The sequence below is a fragment of the Corvus cornix genome, chromosome 1A (assembly GCF_000738735.6).
Source record: "Corvus cornix cornix isolate S_Up_H32 chromosome 1A, ASM73873v5, whole genome shotgun sequence".
Classification (NCBI taxonomy): Eukaryota; Metazoa; Chordata; class Aves; order Passeriformes; family Corvidae; genus Corvus; species Corvus cornix.
Genome location: NC_047057.1, coordinates 34420239 through 34445991, shown reverse-complemented (window position 1 = coordinate 34445991; position 25753 = coordinate 34420239). Strand labels below are relative to the sequence as shown.

At 38.0% G+C, this 25753-nt stretch overlaps 1 protein-coding gene across 1 annotated transcript; it reads right to left on the bottom strand.

Annotated features, from left to right (window-relative positions):
- Positions 1 to 995: 995 nt before the first annotated feature.
- On the bottom strand, positions 996 to 25746 carry NUP107 (nucleoporin 107). The gene is given in 29 exon segments (XM_039570232.1): positions 996 to 1345; positions 2053 to 2220; positions 2500 to 2613; positions 3282 to 3407; positions 3594 to 3754; positions 3935 to 4037; positions 4975 to 5081; positions 6094 to 6244; positions 6680 to 6718; positions 8319 to 8437; positions 8876 to 8945; positions 10660 to 10708; positions 10810 to 10955; positions 11303 to 11362; positions 11885 to 11961; positions 13085 to 13175; positions 14096 to 14209; positions 15141 to 15219; positions 15981 to 16069; positions 16551 to 16622; positions 17840 to 17888; positions 18213 to 18340; positions 20191 to 20294; positions 20824 to 20959; positions 22873 to 22988; positions 23721 to 23810; positions 24819 to 24904; positions 25644 to 25662; positions 25665 to 25746. Coding segments are annotated over 29 exon segments (2853 nt in total). The 3' UTR covers positions 996 to 1237.
- Positions 25747 to 25753: the final 7 nt, after the last annotated feature.

Sequence of the window (25753 nt, the reverse complement as noted above, 5' to 3'; positions counted from 1 at the left end):
GCTCCGCCCGGCCCGGGCGGCAGCGAGGGCTGGGGGGACAGCGTGTGTGTGTGTCTGTGTGTGTCTGTGTGTGTCTCTGTGTGTCTGTGTGTGTGCGTCTGTGTGTGTCTGTGTGTGTGTGTCTGTGTGTGTGTCTGTGTCTGTGTATGTGTCTGTGTGTGTGTCTCTGTGTGTCTGTGTGTGTCTCTGTGTGTCTGTGTGTCTGTGTGTGTGCGTCTGTGTGTGTCTGTGTGTGTGTGTCTGTGTGTGTGTGTGTGTGTGTCTGTGTATGTGTCTGTGTGTGTGTCTCTCTGTGTGTGTGTCTCTGTGTCTCTGTGTGTGTGTCTGTGTGTCTGTGTGTGCCCCCAGCTCCTGCCCGACAGCCCCCGCTGGGCAGAAACGCACCTCAGCTCCAAGCCACAAGTACCTCTCCACAACCGGACAGGGCATTTTCGTAAACACAAACACGTAATTGTATGTACAGATGTACAGCACGAAGTACATTCTCTGTCGGGTGTCAAAAGACACCGACTTGGGCAAAGGAGCCAAGGTCCTTGCCTAACTGCACTACGTGTCCTCTGCACTGCGTCTTGTTAAGGGAGAGGCAGCTAAACGTGTGTTTACACGTGTAAAGGACAAGCTTTCAATATAAACTACAAAATCTTGAACGGGGGTTTCAAAGTATGATCATCTTTCCTGTGGTTCAGGATTTCATCAGCATTTTAGCAACTTCTTAATGTACAGGAGAAGAGTACAAAGCCATGAAACAAGGCTGCCTTCTCTTCTGAAGGGCTGGAAGTAACCCCTCAATTTTGCTTTTTGGTTTTCCTTTCCTCCAGTGTGTGTTTTCTTCTCCCCTGCTTTCTCCATACACCTTCCAGCAGTCTCACTTTCTCCCCACTGTATTAATGCACATTTTACTGCCAAGTAATGTTTCCAGTCTATGGGTAGCTCTTTTTGGCATGTAGCAAATAGCTTTAGGAGGTTCACACAATCACCAAATTTATACAATGACATTTTCTCTTTTTCAAGCACTTTTATTAGGAAAAAAATATGAAAAAGGTTGTATAACAAATAACATCTCTGAAGTTGGTCATACTTTTTCAAGTTTAAACTGAAATCTGAAGGTTTGGGGTTTTTACCCCACACAAAGAGAATGCTTTGCCCAAGTAATGATTTTGCTGGGGTCTTTTGTTTTGTTTTGTTAATAACCAGAATGTCCATGCTCAGAAGTTTCTGCAAGTATCTACATGAAAACTTATGACTGAATTTCATATCCCAAAGGATCAAGATCCTGGTCCAGAAGTATCAGAGAGGATTCCCTCAGCTTCTGTAGAAGCTTTCGGAGTTCTTCTTTTGAAAATACCTAAGAATAAATAATAAAAACCCAAACATAATAAAGTTACATTTATTTGCAATGAATAACACTGATATAAAAAAGTAAGTGGTGGTTAATTAAGTTACTATTTTTCTGTTTGATTATTTATTTCTATTGAAGATAGTGTGATCATCAGGCATTTCAGAAGGACATTTAGTAAGGCACAGGAAGTTAGCAGCAGCATCCAAAACCTGAAGGTAGGCTCAAGATAGCTCTGTCTCATTTTGCGGTTGTGTTTCTCAGGCTTTTGGAGGCAAAGATGATTATGGGTAAACCAAATGCTCTAAAACAAAACCTGCTTATACAGTGTTTGCAATGTAATGGAAGTAAAGAAATCAATTACAATTCTACAGCTAAACTTAGAATCATAGAATCATTTAGGCTGGTAAAGAAACCTTTAAGATCAAGAAGTTAAAATTCAACAGCCCCCATCCAAAAACTAATAACTGCAGTAATCAGAAGAACTGCTTGTCCTAACACTGGTCATCATCCTCAATGTTTCAAAGTTAACTCTTTGATTCCTTAAGTCATAACACAAGGAAACCTTTTACTACTGCAGTGAACGGGAAGCAATAAAGAAATGTACGATGTTAAGGAACATATGGTGTCTTCCTCTCTATATAGAAGCTTTTTCCACAGCCAACCCACAGAGCTTTTAATGTAAGCTCGGCTGCCTGCAGCCCGCCCTAACTCACCGTGTACAGCTTGTGGCGCTCTGAGGCGACCATGTCAGCGAGGCGCAGGCACTCCTGGTGCTGCCCCGTGCTGTGGAGCACCGTGTGCAGCAAAAAGCACATCATTGGCAGACACAGCTTTCGCAGCAAGATCATCTGGTGTGTTCGCTCAGGGTCGTCCTCAGCATCCTTACCAGAGAAAAATAACATACTAGTGTTAAGAAAATCTAACAGGCAACTCAGCATAACCACATAATTAGTCCTGTCAGAGGCAGAAAACTGGCCTAAGCAGCCTGGAGTGGACTGTCAGACATGATCTGTATGGTAACTAAGGGGAGCAAGCTCTAAATGCTCACAGCAAGGCCAGAACCAATTAAACAGGAACACATCAAACTAAATGTCACAAAGATACAACTGCATCTGATCTGTGCTTTGTGGTCTGCATTGTGATACAAAAATTCATTTTACCTCTCTAACGTCAACCATCCATCCTCCATCAACAAATAGCAACACATTGTACATTTTCTCCTTAACATCAGCTGTAAGAGCATCCAAGAGGCCTTTCCAAATGCCATAATCCATCTGGCAAAGAAACAAAAAATAAACTACTGCAGAACAGGATAATTTCCAAGGCTATTTTAAAACAGACTGCAACAGACAACGCAGCTCCAATTCAAATTAGAGTCTTCAGCCAGTGGCTGAAACTTAAAAGCCTGCTGCTAACAGCTATTTCCATCTTTGCTTAATGCCCTGTCCAGAGAATCAGACAGGTTGTTCAGAAGCAAAGCCACTAGAGGAAGATAATTCTAAACAACTTATTCTGCCATGCTTAGAAAACAAATGTTTGTATTAACTGAATATGGTATATTTGTACTGGCCAGACATGCAAAAAGAACTTCAGTCAAAACAAAACTGCAGCATCTTTTAGAAAACAAAAGGTGATAATACAAGAATAAAGAGTTAATAGCAAAATGAAGTGCTCAGATTTATTAATAACACTGACAACACATTATAATGAATATTTACTACTACATTACAATATTTCATGTAAAGCTGAGTCATTAAAAAACCAGAATTTATTGTGCAGTGGCCTTATTATTCTACTCTCTCATACTCTCTCAACCTATAAATAGTTTACAGGAGTCCTAAAATAATATGAGATACCGTCTTCTACTCTGTTTCATTAAACTAGACTGTGTCTAAAGCAAGAATATAGAAGTTTACAGTCAGTAAGATGGACTTCTACCTACCTCATACTTCTTTTCTTTATGTTCATGGGCCACTGTCTCAGTGAAACTTGCTTGGGGTAACAAAGAAGGCTTCTGTGGAGCTGAGTTCATGTGTTTGAACCATTCATTAAAGGTTTCGTGAGCTTCCTGGATTGCATTGGAAACAGTGTTTGGTATTTTTGATTCATCTAATAACCACAATGTCATTATACATACAGTTTTAATGCATCAAAGAATCAGACGTTAAATCAAATGGACAAAGCTTTCACCACCAAGGCAAAGCCACCAGTATTTCTAAACAATAACTTGGAATATTGCATATTTGAAACTCACCAAATATGCACGAATACATAAATGTTCCCGGATAGCATTGTCATCCTCAGCTGGAAGCGGAGTATCCATTCCCTGTTCTTCCCACTGGTTATATATTTCTGCTATAGAGTCTTGGGGAATCTTCACAAACACATCTTTTGCAGCTTCATGTTTCTTGGATGCTATGAGAACGTGAACCGGGTATCAGAGCTTTGCAATTTCCATACCATATCTTCTTAAGTTGGCAAACCCATGCTTTTTAATAGACTAGATTCAAAGTTATATCAAATGTCGTGCCAAGAGTTAATGAGAACAAAGCCAACATTTAAAAATAAGTCTACAATATTTGTGAAGCTTAGTACCCAAGAACTTCCTCATGATTGCATTGCTTTGCTTAAGTGCTTCTGCCCTCTGTGCAGGATCGAATACGAGCCAGTCAATTACATCTATTTTCAGCTGATCCGCCTGTAAAAACCAACACAAAGACTCACCACCATTTCAAGCACACAGCTGATGCAACATACATTAAATCTGGTCAGGGAAATACACAAGTTTGGAAAGCATTACAACATAGTAACAAGGATTGCTTTTTTCAAAAGCTTATAAAATCTCTGCCACCTGGGGAAAAAAAAAATTTCTAAGTGTTCCCAAGATATTCAGAGCATCACCTCTCAAAATTGTTTATGGATTATGATGCATTTTCCTCAAATTTTAGTATGAATACACTGTACCAACATGTTTTATGGAGCTCTTGCTATAATCTTCAGGGGTGCCATCAGCCTGTAACCACAGCTTTCCAACTCTTGTGTTAGATAAACTACCTTTTTATCTTAGGGAGCTTAAACTTTGTACTGAACAGCAAAAACATTGCCACAAATTTGCAAATGACCAGTTGCTTTCTAAACACTATTTTGAATAGAGGCTATTAACATTACCTTGCTGTCCCTAAAGCACTGAGTTGGCTCCAATCAATGCTCAATAGCAGTGACAAGGAAACTGTCAGCAAAGGCAGTGTCTGCTGCAGCTAGAAATGCCACTTCAGCATCTTAAAAGGTACATCTGAGATCTAAAGTACTAATCCTCATAAATCATACTGGCTACAACAACATACTACTCCCAGCTACAACATAGGGTGCTGCAGTCATTTCATGGGCCTTATCGTCACTCAGTGTTTGTATACACGCATGGCTGCTGATAAGCACACACCCAAAGAGCAAGGAGAAGTAGAAACAGAGTTACAGATTAGTGCAATGTCCTCACTTGGTCACATGAAAAGCACATTTCCCTCACAGGCTTTTTCAAAGCAATTTTCACCACCGTTGGAAGAAAAATATGGCTCATACATGGTCAAAGACTCCGTAGTTGATTGCAAACTGGAGTAACTGCTCTGTGAAGCACTCACCTCTGTTGTGCCTGTGTCCAGCACGTGGTCATGGTGACTGAATTCCCCAGCATCCTTCTTGCGGATGTTTTCAACAACAGTTTTTGTTATGGTGGCAACGTCCAGACCTGGGTTAAAAGAGAACTGTGTAAGAACTACCATGAATTCAAACTTGACACAAATTGAATTTCAGACTCCTGTTGTTGATCTTATTGCTTATTGCTGGTGATTCTTATCAGTCTGTTCACATACACATTGCCAGAATAAATTATAAGCTTTTGTGCTTATAAGCTTATAAAGCTTATAAGCTTTTGCAGGTATTCTACAAGAATGAAATTTGATATAACAGAGAACATCAAATATGAGAACAAGACAACCAATAAGTTTTTCAGTCTGTGCTGAAGATAGCATACAGATATATCTGCTAAGATCACTGATTCCTACAATTCTGACAGCAAGACTATGATTTGACAGGAATGTACCAGGAAAAGCTCAGAATAGTTCTTTTACAGATGCTTAAGCAGGATGTTTTATTTTTGAAACCTTAGCCCAGTTTAAAAGAAAATGACTTAAAAATGACTGAAGAGAAGTTAAGACACTGAAATCTGCAGGAAATCTATTTCTTTGAGTATTCTGAGTGGCACAGAGGTGTTGTCAAGCAATGGACAGTGTGCTGCTTCATTGTAATCCTTTGCTTCATTGTAATCCTTTCTAGTTTCATGTACAGGCCTGGAAGGAAGTTTACAATTAATGCAAGCAACCCACCATGAAATTTAAGATTCTCATAACCTTCCTAAATCCACAAAGAGGTATGTATTTTTACAAGTAGTTATCTGAAATAATATGGTCATGTCAAGCTTCAGAACATGTATTTGAGACAGGCAGCTGGCATTTACTTCCTGGTGTGTTTGGACATAACCCAGAAGCAGCGATATTTAGTTTAATCAATTCCAGGTTAATGAAAACACACCTAATATACCTACTTGAAGAAGTGATCAGCAAATTAATTTTATTTAACTGAAAAGTAGAGAGACACAGGAAGGAAAGAATACCGTATTCATAGCTAGGTTTTGGAGCAAATACTGAAAGACAAAATAACCCAGGATATAAAACGGTAATTGGACTATCAGGGTCTCTCACCTGCTTCTTTTGCTAATTCAAGGCAGTGGTGGCGTTGATCGCTCTCAGTGACATCTTCAAGAAATAAAGCGTACTGAGCAACAGCAAGCTCTGGGGGCAGGTGGCTGACATAAAATGCTATTAAATCTGTGTGCTTCTCAGACACCAACCGCTGCGCAGAAGGAAGCAAACATACAGAATGAGAAGCAAATATTTAAGAAGCAAATATATAGAAGATATCCACTAATATATAAATATATGTAATAGATATGCATACTGTATTCCTTAGTGTAAACACCTAAGTGCGTTTACACTTAAGTAAAAACATATACTAGGCAAACCCAAAAATGTGTAACAAATTTCTGATTAATTTATTCTGACACAGGAAGATTCCGCTCAGCTTCTAAACAAGGATCACTAAAACTGTCTCTTATTTAAGAACTGCTGACAGATACTTTGCGTATTATGCAAGCTTCCATGTATCTCTTGAGAAGAAAACTTTAGCTGCATCACAGCTCTTTTCATCCTGAAACCTTAGGTCTCCTTTTCTTCCTCCTTTACATATAAATTACATTAGAGAAAACAAACTATACTTCTGAAAGCTTACCTGAATGTACGTCTTTAGGACTTCAACAGAAACTTCCTCCTTATTGCAAACAAATACAAATTCAATTTTAAATCAGACAATGTGGAAAATAAAATAAAAGATACTTTACAGGCTATCACTATTAAAACAGACACAAGGTTATTTGCTTATTCCTGCTTCAGTAATCTACACAGACTCAACTGGAAGAACTGTTTCTCTTGGAGCATGATTAAAAAAGTATGTCTTCTGTTTCAAAGCTTTAGTGTTCCAAGGATTTTCTTTTTCAGCAACTGGATAACATAGTCTTTGGTCTAACCGGAATGTTACTTTTTACATGATTTTTAAAACTTTCCATTTTACCGTATTTTTTTAATTAATAAACAAAATGTCAGGCATATAGATTACTACTGCAGTGTACTACATGCCCTGTTTTATTATAGAAAATGATAATGTAACAGGGTATAAATATCATCTGACTCATCTGTAATAGCCTATGCTAAACAACTAGTATAGCCCGAGCACCTGAAACTGCTTTAGCCAAGACTCAAGTGTTTGTTGCTGTCAAGAATTATCATTTTAGTTTTATATGTGTAAACTGAAGACCTTCATCTAAGCATATACCTATATGAACTCTATACAATCAACAAATAATAAACATCATAAAAGCTTGCATATCTGCCTCTTCCCCCTGAAGTCTACTTAGGGTTGATCGAGTAATCATACAATAAATTCACCTACTCCAAAACTGTAAAGGCAGAATCAACAGTTAAATTCCCACAAGGGAATTCATGTAGGAAATTGCACCTTTTTTGTCCCCTCTGTCAAACATATGCTAATGGCTAGTTCTACTGCACTTTAGCATAAAGACCTACTCTATCTGGCTAAAAAATCAGTATGCATACATACACACACACACGTTCCTCTTATTTAGCTAAAGGTAAACTAACTTCAAAACAAATTTCCACAAGGGAATCAAGCAGTGATTGGAAGTCTGAATAAACAATAACTCAGAGCTGTATTTAAATCATCTAATGAAAACATGCATTTGTCTTTTGCCAAAAGAGGTTACATTCAAAAACTTATACATAAGGTCTTTCTAAATTTTAAAACAGTAGAAAAGGAGAGCCCCAAATTACTTGTGATATTGTCAGAAACGAGTTAGTTACAGCTATGTGACACATCTGCATATTTAGCATAAATAGGTCAGGTAGGTAGTAGGCTATACTTAGTTTATACTTGGAGATAACAAGAAAATTTCAGCTAGTACTGATTACCTCAAGCAAAAGCGTTCATGAGCTTACAGCAGCAACAGGCACAGTTCCAGTAACTGTCTGTAAGAATAGGTTATATTCAAAACATCTTGGCTACCATGAATCAGCCTAATGCTGAAGTTTGATTCAAGACCTCCTCACCACAGGGCTTCTGAGTAGAATCCACCATCCTCAAACTCCAATTTTTAAGCTCAGCTGGGAGGGAGAAGGATGCTCCTTTCTCCCTTAGGCTCCAAGATCAACAAATACTCTATTTAAGCATGCAGCTTCCTCATCAGCCTGGTAGTAATTTACCATCACTCTATGTTGTCTATGTATTTGCACACAGGCATTTCTACTTCAAAGACTGGCTACTGCTATGACAACAAATCTAGGACAAGTGAACTGACCTTAGTCTGCATACCCAAAGTGCGGAAAAAGAGAATAAGATGTGTCATGAAACGAAGCAGGTGTCCTGGGAGCACACTTCGGTCTTTGGAAAGCCACCTGCTGACTTCTTCCATCAAACCTATAACCACCAAGGAAATGTCTGCATTAGCCATAGCATGGAGAAAAAAAAAAATCCCTAAGAAATATTTCAAAATTATGCATTTATTCAATAAATGTAATTTAGCCTCCGAAGTCCAACAAAACAGAACAGCAACAATTTTGGAAAGATGTAGATGTTTGGCTTAAAAATGTACTGTATGTATTCTATCATTTCTCAGAAGTTATAGCTATAGTCTGGCATGTATCCTGACATATTCACATGATTTCATTACTTCTTTGAAAACTATCTTGTAGGCCAAACTGTCCCTCCAGTCCTTGACTAGAGCATAGCTTTAACTCAGTTCTCCTACTGTGTGCTTCTAGAAATCCATTCATACAGAAGTTTCTGGAAAGGTCACTCAAAATAATGTAGTCAGTTGACAATAAAAAAAAAAATCACTTAGAGAGAAATGCTTACCATCCACATCTCCAAGTATAATGTATTTCTGAATCACATGATAGTGTTCTTGATTCTCCTCTATAACCCTCTGGAGACAAAAAAAGAAAATTCAAACTCTGAATGAATCTTCAAGCATAATGTATGAAGAAAACAAACTTATAAATAAAGCAAAGGCTCCTCAGGGGAAGAAAGCTATCCTATTTCAAAGGGCATAAAGAGCAAGAGAAAAAGCACTTGCTATCTCCATGTAAAATTACAAGAACATTGACAAACTGAAAGAAAGAACTGAAATATAGACCTGTACAGTTAATACTGTCATGGAAGACATCCAAAACTAAGGGCTTTTTGCTCTGAAGGGGAGAATAAACAATGATGTTACAGATAAGATTTACAAAATCACAGAAGAAGCAACAACGTGCATAAATCCTTAAAGAAAAGGCCTGTGAAAGTTGCTTCAGGAAGAAATTCCAGTCTCCCCACAGGAATGAATGCATTAATGCATGAAATGCAATCCAAACACACCTGTAAATTTGCTTTATGGTGTGGATTGCGCTATGTTGCAATGGCAAATGCAGCTGGGTGTATCTGTGGCTGACGGCATGTCTTTGTCTTAGCAATATGATAAATGCTATGTGTCCATTCCATCAAACAGAAGTGTAGTTTCAATTTAATCACTGCAAAATTAACCTGTAAGTTATATATCCCCATCTTACATGAACTGAGTATTTTGGGTACTAAAAGTAACAAAGAATTACAGTCTAAGCAAATATGCTTTTAAATTTAGAAAGGCTTGTTGTGAAATATGCACACAAACCTCCTATGAAGAAAATGGAATGTAATCGATCTTGAACATTTTATTGAACTATTAAACAGTTGATTTACTCTGTCTGCTTTGTATGTCTGACAACATTTCTGTCTTGGGGTGATTTTATGATAATACTGTATTTCCCTATCGTCTGTTTATGCCCAGAAATGGATCCTGCAGCTTTAAGCTGGGTCCAGGAGAGGGGGAGAGAAGCCAGGCATATTCTTCAGCGCAGTTTGTGTTTGAGGACTCCCACACACTCCCCCACGTTCTCACCACTGCAGAGCTGAGGGAGCACCTTCCTGCTTTTAGCCAGCCTGTTAGCTGAGGCAAGAAATTTTCCCATACCAGCATACCAAAATCCTCCAGAACTACTACTACTTCTTCTGGAACTGTTCGCCCTAGCTGTGATCCGAGAACCAGGTCATTGGACCCCGTGGACTTGCAGGGAGGCTGTGGGGACATGGCATCCCGGCCTTGGACATCAGAGCTGAGCCAGCTACAGAGGGAACTCTAAATCCACCAGCTTTCTCTTCATCAGGAAGGTTTATTACTTTAACAGTTACACATTTTTCCTGTGCCCTGACAGCACTTTGTTTGTTAAATAGTTTTTTTCACTTTCCTCCAAGAAACTCCTTTTGTATCGGCGGGGGAGGGAGTGCCGAAACCTAGCTTCTAGAGGGGACGTTCATTCCAGAGCATCTTCCTCCTAAATTTGTCTCAAACTGAGACTTTGTCAGTCATCTGTTTCTTTAGCACACCCAGCTAGTTTTGCAGATACAGGGCAACACAAAACCTGTATCACTTTCACTGTTAAGAGGTAGCAGCATATAGAAAAATCTATTCGAATTGAGAAGTCACACATCATAGAGGTAGAAAATACGAAACAAATTAGTCACTGTGCATATTTGAGCATTTCATTAAATAGTGCAGTAAAAAGCAGAACCTTAATTAAAAATGGTAAGCAGTGAGGAGAAACACTGCGATTATTACGTACCCTTTTGTCTGTTGCCTGAAGTTCTTCAAAAACTTTTTCTGAAGTCCAGCTTCAAAGGAGGAAAGAAAAGACAAAAAACGTTGAATATTCCAGACAGATCATACAGGATGCTCTGTAGAGTGTAGGAGCATAATTTTACTTGAAACTTACTTTGTTTCTAAATAATCTCTAGGGAGCTCTTCCATCTCCTCTGCAGTTACTACTGAGGTTCGTATTTCCTGCTCAACTAGAGTGTCCACCATGACCCTGAAATACGCCCAAACAGTATCTTCCCAGGTATCACAAACTGGAAGAAGCTACATATCAAAAAAACAGAGCAAAAATTATCAAGAGATGAAGAAACATCAGAACCCAAACAGAGCAACTATAATTTTGGATTAGATTTTCAGGCACCAAAGCAGAGTAGTCGCCGCCTTAAACAGCAGCCTTTCCTTGAACAAAAATTCTATCATATCTTTAATTAAGACATGTCAGTACTACAAAAGCATGTCTACTAAAGCAGCAATGTTTGGTACTGCTCTGTTTACTAGATCTTTAAAAGTACAGTAACCAGTAACTGCAATATTTCTGATGATATCATTGTCACGTATGAGAAAGGAATGCACAGCTACCGAACACTGCTTACCTAGGGGGTTTGACTTACCTGTTTGAGGTTTCCACTCAGGGCTGCATAAATTGCTCTTTCATATCTATTAAACTGCTCCTAAAATAAACAGTAAAAACAGCCAAACTTTTAATTGCGAAGCATTTAAGTTTTCTAGTCACTTCACATTTTATTAGAGATTAATTCATTGCAAAATATTCCATCTAAGAGATTCCAAGAAAAGCTGGAAAATCACAGGATACACAAGGAGTCAAAATAAGAATAGCAAGTGACTTTCTCTTCATTAGCATCCCCTTGTAATTTATCTGAAAAATTTACACTGACCTGGAAAGAAAGCAATGTTTTCTCTTTCCCATTCAATTAAGTCAAGATGAAAGTCAGTGTCAGTGGTTTTACTTTCAAACAGAAAAAAAAGGCAGATATTTCCTGAAAAAGTGGTGCTGATTACGTAGATTTCTCACAGTACATAAACATGGTATTTCAGAAGTCCTCTTAGAAACATTAATTGCAAATCCTCTAAGCAGCAAACACAGAGTGGGTATGTTAACTTAAAATCCCATTTCAGAGTTCAGAGAAGTTCAAATTTATGTACTAAAATAAAGCAAACCAGCATTATCTTACCTCTTCAGCCATGCGCCAACAACTTATTTTCCAAATGCACCTGTATGGATTGCCTTCAACAGGCTCCAGCTCTTTTCCTACGTGCAAAGAATAATTTAAAAAAAAAAAAAAGGGGGAGGAAAGGAAAAAGAGAAAAAGTATTATAAAGAAAAGAGAATCCAGTAACAGGTAAAGCCTATTTTCTTTCCACTTTCCATAACCCAATTTCAATCCCTTTGGAACTCTTCCTAAAGCATTTTGATGCTTTTGACTGGACTGCAAAGTGGCTTTTCTGCTAGTTTGGTGAATTTGCATCTATAAGTTACAGTAATTTAAAAACTTGGCTGCTATCTAGCTTTTAAAAAAATAATTCTTTGGACTGTAATATATCTACAGTGTCTACATTTGGATAAAAAACGAAGCTAAGGGAAAAAAAATTTATATCTTAATCAAGGCTTCTTAAAAATGTCACTGCTTCAGTGCTGCCATTTTGCATGCATCTGCATGGGCATTCAAACCTTTGTAACAACAGGTTAGGTATGTAGACTCAAGAAAAGCTATGACAGTGGTGTGGCACGAAGATAAAATCGACAGGCTATCAGCATTTGAAAAGAAGGAAAGCATTAAGCCTTCCACACCCAGCTATAAACACTTAGACTTGTCCTTGCTAAATCCTGCCATGTGCTGAACACAGAGAAAAGTGAGGTACTGTGTTATAAATGGGGAACTGTGTGCAAGGAACCAAGGAGAAAGATAGTTTAACAATTTTCAAATATTTTAAAAGCATCTATTTTTCCTGCATTTACATTTGCTGAATTCAAGTCCTTGTACACCTTTCTGAAGCTGGATATATAGTCCAGTTTGAGTTTGTAAGCAACAAAATGTGTGCTAGGTGGCATAAGTCAGATGTTAAGAAAATAAAGACCCAAGTATTATATGGAGGTGAAGAAGATCTGTACAGAACTTTGAGACATCTATTTCCTAATGATTATGTCTAAAAAAGAAAGTGGCTTTAGTATGTTTAGATGGATTCAATGAACTCATACCTTCAACTAAAATTTCATGTTAGTTTTTACATGTTCAACAGACACGGTAAAATATTTTAGATACCAAAAAAGGCTCATACGGTGAAAAGAAAGAGCTATTTCTCTTTGCCACAAACAGATACTATGAGATCTTAGAATTTTTATGTGAGTCTCAAATGCACTTTGGAGAAGATACCTCCATTTATGTTAGGATCATGATACAATTTCCAGCCTTCCAAAGTTGCAGCCCTCCAGGCCTGACCACATCGTTTGCATAAGCGCTGTGCCTGAAAAATAATGCATTTTCTCAGCAACACACTTCAAGGCAGGAAAACCTCCAGCTTCTTCTTTAATAATGTGATTATTATTAAAATAGTTAATTTATGCAGAGATTCTGCTATGTGAAAAATAAGCACAGAGGATCTTCAAACACCTCGAAGACTTCAAAGTAAACGTCATCAAATTTTTTTCACTGAAATTTTTAGTTTCTCAGTCAGTATTTACAGCAACATGAGAAATGTGCTACAGGCTCATCTTTGTTACCTAAACAGCTGTTATGCATCATTCTGGTAAGTTTAGTGTAAAGTGTAGTCCTTTTGCTTAGATGTTTAATCCATGTCTTTATGCAGTCATCTACTTTCCCAGTTCACTTAGCCTTCCCAACCCCAACTGAAGCTGCAAATTTGTACTCACATTGTCCTGCAGCAATATGCTCATGCTCGTGTTCCCATACCATCAGAAAATGAACTGATGTGCACCATATTGGAACAGAGTATGAGCGAGTAACCATATTCCTCAGTTAAGGTCTTCAGCACGAGAATCTCAAATCCCCTTTCCTCCCCGTTACTCAAATGTCATTATATATACATGTTGGATAATCCACTGATGATTAGAGACACAATTAGGAAGCTTTTTAAAGCATTCTGTGTGTTTTTCTGGCAGTACTTAGTATCAAACCACAATAGTGAAAAAATATTGTCAAACAACCCAAAACCCCAAAACTACATTTTTTCCATAAAATCTATTGTACACCCAAAATTACTTAACTAAAAGCAAGTTTTGTTAAAATGCTAATTTGGCAGTCAGTATTGACACAACAAATTGAAAACTGAATCACTACAAGCCGAATTTAAACAGACATTTTAGTATACAGCTTTTCACTGGCTTTAACAGTAAGATACTTATGCTTAATTAAAAGTTACACTACCTCATCTGTCATTCCCGCTCTGATGAGTGTGAAGAGATACTTCAACAACCTTGCATCGTCTTCTTGGTCCAAATCATCAAGTGGCAGTTTCTGTCGAATAGGAGCATCAGGATCCTGCAAGGAAAAAGTCATCACTCATCTACACAATGCCTATACGTCTCTTCCATTAACGTCCTTCCCTGTTTTATAATCTGGAGTCACTTTTTCCTGTTGGCACAACAATCTGTACAACCCATGTAATATTGAGCATGATACTTCTCTGTTTTTCCTCTCATTTCTTTTATTCCTCTTCTGTCACTGCCCCTATCAGAAGGACTCAAGGCAATTCATTTACTCCACTGCCTTGTTATTTCCCCCCAATTTCTCATCTTCCAGCTCTTCTCAGCCATTCCATCTATCTGCCTACCAGACTTTCTCCTCCTCCACCTTCTATCTGAGAAGGTTTTTCACAACAGCTACACTTGCTTCCATTTAATCCAAAGAGATTTTCTAAAGCCAATCAATACCTCAGATCACTCCCCAGTTGAATTAATCTTGTACGGGTGCTTTGCTGTCACTAAGGCAGCTCATCACCTTCTTCTAATGGACTTTCTTTCCTTGACTTCTCTCCTATTATTTCATTATAGAGCTCCCAAAGTATTGCATCAGGACTTGGTTTCATTGTACTAGTTACTGCATAAAGACAGCATTCCTTTATCTGCAAGGACACCCTAATACTTTTATAAGCTTTTCTGGTTAGGAACATGAGTTTGTTTCAGATGTAAAAAGGCATAATAAAGCCATTTACTTCACCAAATAGATCACAAGTACTTGTGAGGGGGGGTGGGAGTATGGAAGCAATCGCTGAAAGAAAACACAAGTCCACAGTGATCCTGAAAATAATTTTTGAGGTGTTCTGTCTCACAATTTCTGTACCAATTTTTAAGTACTACAACTACTTTTAAATAGCATAACTATGTAAGATTTGGTGAGAATCTGTGAGGATAGCATGTATACTCTTTCTAGCCCATTTTGAAGCCAAGCCTTATTTTTATATAATACTTACCAACTCTGTTACCAGAGGACGAGAACTTCCTATGTATGTACTTGACCGTCGCTGCATCAGAGTGTGCAGTGTGTTATCCCTGAAAGCAGTGAAATGTTTTACAGAAAAATGGCTTTTTTAGCAAGCACCTTTTAATAAGACAAATATTGAAAGATATATTTTGTTACATGGAATATGTTAACAGAACAGACAATTGCTTTGGTTGATATAGCAATGGACTCTGCCAGTATTGTGAAAACGCAGCATTTCACAACAAGTACAATAGTAGAATTAATGCACATAAATTTGATTTTTTTCAAAAGCATCCGTTATTTCAATCATTCATGTATTCAACTATGAACTGATTTCTGCATAAGCAAATTTTCCCATTAGCATTCACTATAAAGTCAGTCTAGGATAGAACTTTAACTTAGAATAAACACATAATTCCAAAAGCCATTAAAAGCAGGTTTATTCTAGGCATCTAGCATGAAAGGTAGTCTTTGGTCCTTTCTGCCATAAAACCCATCAGTGATAATAAAGGTGACAGTAATGGCTTCTGGTGAAGGGTCAATGACACAAAGTGATAAGAACTTAAACAGGCAAAAATTAAAGCCAGACAAAGATTAAATTAAGTTGGTTTGATGGTTTTTCCTTTCATCCTTGCCTCCCAAAAGGCACTAACTAATTTCTGAGATTTACTTCAGTGGATGGGTAAGAAATCTCAATTTTTACATGTATGAATTTAAAGAAAAGAAGTGAATGAAGTGAACAACTTAAAAAACTTCAAGAGTGATTCTGTGACTGTGAATCTTACACTTGATGGGAAAATGTGTATAATCAAAGAAAGTCTGAACTCACCAGTATACTGTTTTTGCATAAAACTCAATATTATCGGAGAAGTCCCCAATTTCATCCTTAGCAATGCTCTCTAGCCAATCTACCACCAGCTGGAATAAAATTAAATTGTGTTTTTAAAACAACCATGTAACAAATAGTACTTTTACTGCCTTCCTCTCATCTCTGGATCCACTTGTTATCTACGTGGCAACCAAAAAGCTGACAGATCCAGAAGACTATTCCACTTGCATTTTAAGTATCCAATATGAATGTGGTTGGCACTTGATCTCTATTTCTCATTGGATACTGCAGTTTACTACAGTGCTACTTAACAGCTTATCAATCACCATCAACAGTAACGGATGCTGAAAATGGGAACAGCTCTCAGCCTTCCATCCTTTCCGAAACAGCCTGAAAACCCTTTCTGATCTTTAGCAACTAAAGAGCATCATTTTTATGCACACAATTAATACACACTTGAGTGGATATTAAAAAAAAAGTATTGGAAAAAACCCCAAAAGGTGCATAGAGCATTACTGTTATAAACATTTAATCTATTTTCATTCTCCTATTATAAACTTTCCATCATACCTGACTTTGTCGAACAAGTGAATCTTTCTGAAACAAGTTGTCTACAGTAGTTTTTTCACTAGCAGTTAAAACCTATTGAAGAAAAAGCTGATTATTACTTCATGGAAAACTACCACAAACCCAGAAATACCAAACCAAGCACATACTAATTCAGAAGCCTGCTACAAGTTTGATATGCTATCTCTCCCCTCCCTATTTAAAAAAAATAAATGCCTTATACGTTGTTTTATTTGATCTTTTACATCCAGTTACACTAAAAACTGTAAAAATGAGACTTGGAATATAACTTACCAATATATGACCACAGAAAGATTCTACACAGTAGATTGATTCCTTGACTGCCTGCATATTAGCCTAAACCCATTTGTTACTTTAAATTAAAAAGGTGACATTTTTCAAGGTCATACATGCATTTAACATTAAAAAGTGTGAAAAACAAACAAACAAAATACCAACCCCAGAGCCCTGATCCTGCTATCTGATCTCCTGCATTAATTTATCTTTCATTATACTTGCAATAAAAAGAGAACAGAAGATGCATTTTCCTAAAAAACACAAGTAGTGGGAAACTGGGTATTTTTGGCACAACAGTGTTTAACACTGACAACTTAGCAGTGGGAATCCTAGAGGAAGCTATTCAGTGACTGAGAAAAAAGATCTGCAATCCATAAATTTTACAAAGGCAGAGTTACTTTACTTATTGTTTCGTGTTCCTAAGCATATTCTGGCAGCAAAGGCTGGAAGCACACTATTGACATAGCCAAGATGACTACAGCTTGAACAGGAATGATAAAAAATTTGGATTTCTCTTGAGATAAATTGGAATCAGGATTCCAAAGGCTAGACAGCCTGAGACCACATGTACTTCTTTTATGCAAAGCAAAATTATCTCTGACCTATGGAAACATCACAAATATTGATGCAGCTTTTAAAAATAAATATATAGTTATTTCTAGTGAATTTAGGGTTGTCTTGTGCAGAGCCAGGAGTAGGACTCAACGACCCTTATGCATCCCTTCCAACTCAGGATATTTGAAGAAATACAACAAAGAATAGTTTACAGTAATTTTCACACTAGCATTCTCTCTTTAGAACCGAATATTTAGATTTACTCTTCACAATAGATGAAATAATTTATAACTGTATTGATAAAAATCAGTCTCATTTTTCACTTTTGAATTTTGAGTGGCTGCCACTTTGAGACTGTAAAATACAAGCATTTAACCTATATTTTGCTTATTTAGCTTCTTATATCACTTATAAAAAACCTCAGAGGAGTTCATGCTTACTGTGACATCAAATGCAGTTTCATCTTCCAGTGCAGACTGTATTCTGTCTCTAGAAATAAAAGTGCAAAATGTTAAAGATTAAAACAAAGCTGAGAAAATTTAGCAAAATGCCTAAGTAAAAATGCTTAAAAAAACTTTACAAAAATGTTCTTAAAATACTAGAAGTTGCAAAGGTAATAAGAATAGTCCTATTTACAACTTTCATTTTTGTAAATAGATAATGAATAGACATATATATTAGAACCTAGTTCTATAAACATCTTATTAATAGGTACTTATTTTCTTAACTTCCTATTTATAAACTCATAAAAAATATATCCAAGAAAGTCATCTCACTACAAAAATGTAGTAGTGTGCTTTTCAAAGGAATTACCTATAAAGTGAGGACAGCAGTCTCCAAGTTACCATCTCCTGCTTGAGAAGCCACAAGACACTGGCAGTTTTGGAAAACTTCTGTTGTCCAGGAGTTGCCCGATAAACTATCTTCCCTAATATATTCACCTGATGGAAATAAATTTATACAGAGTTAATATAGCCCATAATTAATACAGAATTGATATGCCCAGTGTATTTTTTTTCCTAAGCCATTACAGCAATCTTTTCATTATCCTGAATGTTTCCAACAAATGGGTTTGATTACCATCTCTTGAAATAGGTAGACAATACTCCCTATCATAAATTTCCTGAATTAGTAATAAAAATAACATTAACATAAACTAGAAGATATAGACAAACAAACTGGCTTTGTTTTGCAACACATTGTACAAACCCAGGATAAAACCAGCTTACATCGCACAATTGAAAAGCACCAAAAGACTGGTAGGGAGAGGGCAACCATTGTGGGGAAGCTCCCTTCCCCCCACCCACCCACCAAAACCACACACAAACCCACTAACAAGCTGCCAAAATCCCCAACTTTTTTTCCTACATACATCAATATCAAACACAAAGTTAGCCCTGCTGGTATTTGTGGTAGCATTTATGCATTTATTCATGCCTGAAAGACACTTCTTTCTAGCTCTGTTAAATGAGGGAACCCAATCTGCTGATTACCACATAATTTACAGTAGCACCCCAAAGAAATTCTACTATCTTTTCCTTTATTTATTATAAAGAAAACTTAGACAATAAAGCCTTTTCCATTGGTAACTAGTTCTACAGCTCTTACTACTTCCAAAAAGAGCCCCAAACTCTTACATTTTAGGTGTACCCAATTTGTCAGGCATCAATATATTCATCCATTTTCAAATGGGAGGTGAACAACAGATTTGGAGAAAAGAAAGAGGTGTACCATCATGATGCAAGAGAGGAGCACAGTCTTCTGTTCCTTTCTGTTACCCCTCAGAAAACATGATGAGTTTACGGCTGCTAGGAATTACCGGGCAGAATCTCAGGGTACACCTGAGGGACTGCATGATAGCTCAGGGCTGCCCCTCCACCCCAAACCCCAGCAGCAGCATCCAAGCCACACCTTAGAGCAGCATCCTCCACTGTACTCTTGTACATCCTTGGTAACATACTGCCCTCGTTGCTTAAAACAAACACTCAGTTCTGCCCTGACCTTGTAGATGGTATCCATATTCTCAAACAGGGGTTCCATCATCTCATAAAACTTAAGTTCACATTTATTTTCCTTCTCTTGTCTGCACATAATGTGGTACAACCTCATTAAAGATCTCAGCATTTTCCAACTCAGCCCCCACAATAAAATTGCACAAAAGAGGGCTAGCAACCTTCTACCAAGAAGACATTTTCTTAACATAGACACAGGTAAGAAATCTCTTAGAAAACTTATCTGTACATCTCCCTTGTGATCAACACTTATTGACAGAAGAATCATAATTTCTTACTTTCAAACTATCAATCCTGCTAATCCTGAACTGTTAGTCAACAACCAGTCATATAAAGAACTCAAAAAGTGTCTAAAAGCAGACATCTTAAAGCTAATGCTGAGCCCTCTACTCCCAGCTTGTTAGCAATGTATCAGAAAGCTTAAAGCATCATAATACAATGATTTCATTTATTTATATCTGAGAGAAATAAGTACATTTTAATCCATCTTATTAACATTAGCAAAAACATTTATACATCTGCTAATGTTTATTGCCACTTGACACTGTCAGTGGCATGGCAGCCAGATGACAATTTTATTATTCAGCAAACTACACCATGGGTATTGCTATGCCAAAGTAGTGTCTGAGGAAAGTGAGATGCTACTCAATGCTAGTGTTCAATGACTCGTAAGATGGAAAATTTAAAGTATGTGTGTTAAGCACTGTGACTTGGCAGCAATGCTGCTTTGGGAAGAGAATGTAAAATAAAGTAAATAAAAAAACAAGTAAACTACTTACCTGATTGTTACAAATATTTTCATACTCATCCACAAGACCAAAAATGGTAGTTGATGTATGCTTCAGGAAGGAATGCAGAAAGTCTGAGTACATGCTCATAGTAGCTAGGACAGATATAAGAAGAAACAGCCATATTAGTCAGGCACAACTCAGTAAAAAAATCCCCACCGGACTACAAAAACATCCTTCTGATGACAAGACATCTCATTTTTGCAAATTTAAATGATGATATGAACTATCTCACGAAGTCAGAAGAATTTATCAGCTAAGATAGTAAGATATACAGAAACTCTGAGCTGTGTCAGTTATACAACTTTTGGGGTTAAAATGCCACCTGCAAGAGTTTCAACAGCAAATTCCTTTGTGTATCTCCACAAAACTAATCCAGTTTGCGACCCACATCACTAGAGCATCCCATTTGTTCCATCAGAAAAAGTTCCATAGAAAGCACCAACTCACAAAACTCCAATAAACTGGAACAGCGTAATTTTCTGAACTTTTTAAACTAGACTGCTTTTGACTGAGAAATATCGGCAAAATAATTCAGAAAATACACAAAAAAAGGAAACATGTATTTATACCCTGCAAATCAGAACTGGGGTCAATTGTTAGTAAAACTTCAGATTGTCTCACCAGCTTCCCCAGGATCATCCTCACGCAACAATACAGCACTCATAGTGACATCTTCTGTCATATTGGACATGTCTGCATTTACAAACATTCCTGTCTGCTGAGGTGAGAGTGCCATTGTCCAGCTACTTTCATCCAGCTAAAACCACAACAAGAACATAAAGGAAGTAAATTGTAATCTCAGACATTACAAGTCTAGCTATGCCTTTCTTCCTTCTATACGAATGGTATATAAACAGAGAATCCTAAAAAATTAATAGTGAAATAACTGCCTTTAGATAAAGTGCAGCTATGCCTTTAACGAACAGCTCTGAGAAGTTAAATTTTAACCTGGAAAAAGAAAATACCCATTTTTTTCTGAAAATAACTAAAACAGAAGCTAAAACAAATAGGAGTAAAACCATTTACTTTAGAACACGCATCACTTTTCATCTTAAAACAAATAAATCTCTCAAAATTTTCATATTCTATTATGCTATATGCTTATCTTTCAAAGTAAAAGGATAATAAAATTGACTAAGCTGTAAACAGCTGTGAAAAGTTAAGCAAAATACCAAAAATATAAATCAACCATTAGGTGTCATCAACCTTCTTGGTGAATTGCTCAAAACCATTTGACAAATGCAGCAATATGCTTAAAATAATAGGAAGTATGAGAATATTAAAGGAGGAAATAAAGACATAACCTCTATTTTGTGGGGAGCATTTCAGAGGAGGTATTTGATAACATATCCGACAACAGAGCAGCAGAATGACCAAAAGAGGAGACTGACTGTACATATACTGCACTGACAGGACAGCTTCCTAGATGTGTTTCCATGCCAGCAATTGCCTTCTCAGCAGCAGTTAATACTATACAAAGACTTACAGATGTGCCATTGGCTGATTCTTTTTTCTGGATTCTTAAAATAATCCTACCCATACAAGTACAAAAACACAGAACCAGATAACATTGCACTAGTAGTCTCTTAAGCATATCTAAAAACTGTACACATATACCTGTTGTTCTCCCTTTTATGGCCCAGTTTCTACTCAAAGTATTCCTCTTGCCTCTGCCATTACTGCCCTTTAGCCAACCAGAACCCAATGCCATAGCCCTCCCACTGCAGAGCAAAAATACCACAGTTTCAGCACAATCACATTGAGTTGCTGTGGGAAGTACAAAAAGGGCCAATGTGTGTTCCTATCAACAAGCAAGCAAATTTCCACAAGCAAAAGTCCTTTATTCTGTCACCCACCTCTGAAAGCCTGTGTCTAGTCACAGGTTTCCCCTGCTAATCTAAACTGGATTCAAGGCAGAACACTAAACTCTAACCTAAAATGCAGTCCACTCACAAAACATTAGTTACAGGAGGCTCTAAAAGAGAGAAAAAGTTACCAATACTAAGAGCTCTGTATACATGCTGATCAACTAGGCCTCAGAAGCTGATAATTTATAAAGAAACAAATGACCTGTATCAAACTACAGAAACAACTAAAAAGGAGAATGAATTAAAATGCACATACAGAAAAGCTTCTTTTCAGTTAGCTTAAAAACAAATGGAGATAAGATACTTCAGACGTTCCTACTGATAATTTCTCCAATCAGTGTTTTTCCAAAGACATTGCAGTAGAAGATAATCAATGTCTCTAAGAAGTCATCAGAAGAGCTTGTTCTTTGAAGTCTAAAGTTCAACACCCTAGGGAAGCCTAATACTGCAGAATGCTAAAATAAGAGAAAACCTGAAGTTTTAACTTGCTGACACAAAACAATTATCTTTGAAGAATTTGTAAACAAGCAAAGTCAGGATTTTTGTAGTCACAAGCCGATGTTATGAACACTAGCCTAACACGCATGGTATATTTGGAAAGTCCTTAAAAACCTCTATTATTCCTCACTGCACCATCTCAAAGAACAACACAGTAATAAATAACACCATCAGTAAACAGCAACAGCAGTACTAGCAAGCTTGTAGCACCCACGGCTTGTCTTTGGAGCAAACAACAGAGAAACACTAAACTTTCTTATGTTTCACAGGGATGAAAGAGAAAAAGATTCTCTAAGCATCTTACCATTGACAGATTGCCAAAAAGTCCAGAAGTTGGCAGAATCAGAGGAGATTTCCCTCCTGTTCCCAGGATAGCAGACATATCTGATGGCTTCATGGAGCTCCGATGTAATGCAGTACCTGAAAGAGAAAGAGGCTTTTCTGAAAAGAAAAAGTATTTAATATACTGTGCTCTATCCAGAAACTCCAAAAGAATTTTTTAACAGACTGAAATACTTATGAAGTGGAGAGAGAAGCCTGAAAGCAGGTTGTATATATACACCAAATAGGCAACATATCCTCAGTTACTAGAGGTCATTGTAAACACACACGAGCATAAAGAGCAGTACGTCTCCACTCACTCTTTCTTGGAAATTGGTCCCCAAACCCTTAAAGCAAAAGGCAGCCCAAAGATGTGTTAACATCTTTTGAAAAGGTTGCTCAGGACCTTGTCCAGCTTTAGTTATGTCCAAGGATAGAGACTCCATAGACCATGTGGGCAACCAGTTCTAGCATTCAACCACCATTACAATAAAAAAGGGGGTGGTTTTTTGTGTTTAAACAGAGTTCCTTGTATATGTTGCTGTGCCTATTGCCTCTTGACTTTTCACTGGGCACTGAGAAAAACTCGGCTCTCTTTTTACTCCCTCCCATCAAGTATTCATATATATTTACAAGATCCCCCAACCTCTTTCCCAGGATAAACAATCCCAGCTCTTCTCAATCTTTCCTTGTATGTCAGACACTTAACCCACTAATCAACTCTGTGGGCCTTCACTGGATTACAGCACATCCATGTCCTTCTTATGGATTGTTATTAAGTCCAAGCACATAAATCCTTTTACTAAATAGTAAGCAAGCACGCAGTCTTACCTGGCTGGTGAAGCAATGAATTAGGGGTTCGGGGGAGAAACTGGCTTTTGGGCGTCATGTTTCCAATAGCATCATCCAGGGTTGTAAGTACTGGTTAATAAACAAGTTAAGAAACACTCTCCTAAACATACTTTTGGATCTATTCTAAATGACTGTGACTGCGTGGAAAGGAAAAATATTTTGCCATAACTCAGATGTTATGAAAATTACACATCTTGTCTTTCAAGTCCTGTTCATGGGCGTGAGTTAGGTCATAAAATGTTTCATCAGAACCTTAAAAGCTGGAGGGTTAAAAGGGACACCACAAAGTGAAGTTCAGAAATACAGAACACAACAGGCCTGGGACTCCTCACAACGGCTCAGATCGAAGAGAATCCTCCTGCCCCACGAGGAGCTGCTTTATGCTACATTAACCAAAACAAGAAAAGCTGAGTCTGGATGCATTTTCAAAAACGGTCTCGTTCTTGATTCCAGGTGGTCTGTTGCTCTATTGTCCTCCTTCCTGTCAGCAACCATGTTCAGTGCTCTAGGTATGGTTTACTAAGAAGTAGTTGTATAAAAGTTTCAGTAGCTTGTGTTATTAGTGTTCAGAAACATCTTGATTCTTAGGCACAATATCATCAGGGCAAATATCTCACTAGCTTTATTTTAAATGCAAAACCCAGAAGAACAAGCAAATGTACTGCATTCCTTTGCTATCATAACCATGAAAATACCATTATTTTACCTGTCAAACTACATGGGGGGTGGTTTCCTTATTGTAAAAAAGCAGCGGGGAAAATTTCTATGGAAATTTAAATCTGTGCACTACTCTTGCTGTTACAGTGGATGGAAAGTTAAGATACACTAGATCATCATAATACTCTCATACTACAATACCTACAAATAAGCATAAAACCATAAAATTAAGATATAATGAAGAAAACTTATTTTTCTTTTCCAAAAGCTCAGAAATGGAGCCAGCTATAGCTCATGTAGTTCTCTGGGTGGACAACCACCTGGAGTTCATAACCCAGGAAAATCAAAGCAGTATTAAAAATATACACACCTGGTGAACACAGCAGTTAAAGACAAAAATTCTTTACAGAAAAAGGATACTAGAAACCCTTTTCTGAGAGCCTTGCTTTCGTCCAGGTCTGGCCATCTCTGTGTCGTGGGGGGATGGCATGTCTTCAAAACCATTTCTATGAAACAGCAACACAGACAGAAAAGCAGGTGAATTCAAGCAGGACATCCAAGATCTTATTGTCGTGCCAAAGTAACTCCACAACCAGGAAACTTAAAAGTGTTAAGTCATCTCCAATCTTACTACTGATGTCCAGCTTCTTCTGTGGAAATGTGGCATTGCTTATTAGCTCAGGGAAACGAGCTTGCCTGAAACACCAGACTTTGTTCCTCCTACACCATAACTAACCTTCTATTATTAAAAAAAAAAAAAAAAAAAAAAAAAAAAAAGCTAGTAAAAGATGCAAGAGTAGGAAATTCTATTCTGAACTGAAAAATTAAATTGAAAGAATGGCATGATTTCACTACATGATTTTTTCCGTCGGACAGACGCAATCACCGCAGATTGGGAAAGTTCGCGTGTCTTGCAAAGGGAAAGTACCCATTCCCAGTTACTCCGAGCAGAGGACCCGCTCCCGGTGGGCTGTGGAGGCAGCACGGCCTCAGCAGGCCTGGCAAAGGCCCGGCCCCGCGACCCCTGAGCAACTCACAGCTCCTGGTTAATCCAAAGACATATTCAAGAAGCAACAGCCAGACTTAAAGCTCCCGGGAGACAAAAAAATCTCCGGTCCGCTCAGAAGCCGCTGCAGGCCCGCTGCGTTCCGCAGCCCGCACCGTGCGCACCCGCTCCCCGCCGCCGGGCACGGCTCACAGCAGGCGCGGCCCCGGCTCGGGGCTCCGGCCGCCGCCATCCCTCACCTGTCCATGGCGGCGGCCCCGGCCCAGGCTCAGCCTTCCCGCCGCCGCCAGCGCCGGCCCGCGGCCCGGAAGGACACGGGCGCCTTCCGCCCGCGCCGCCCATGCGCCCC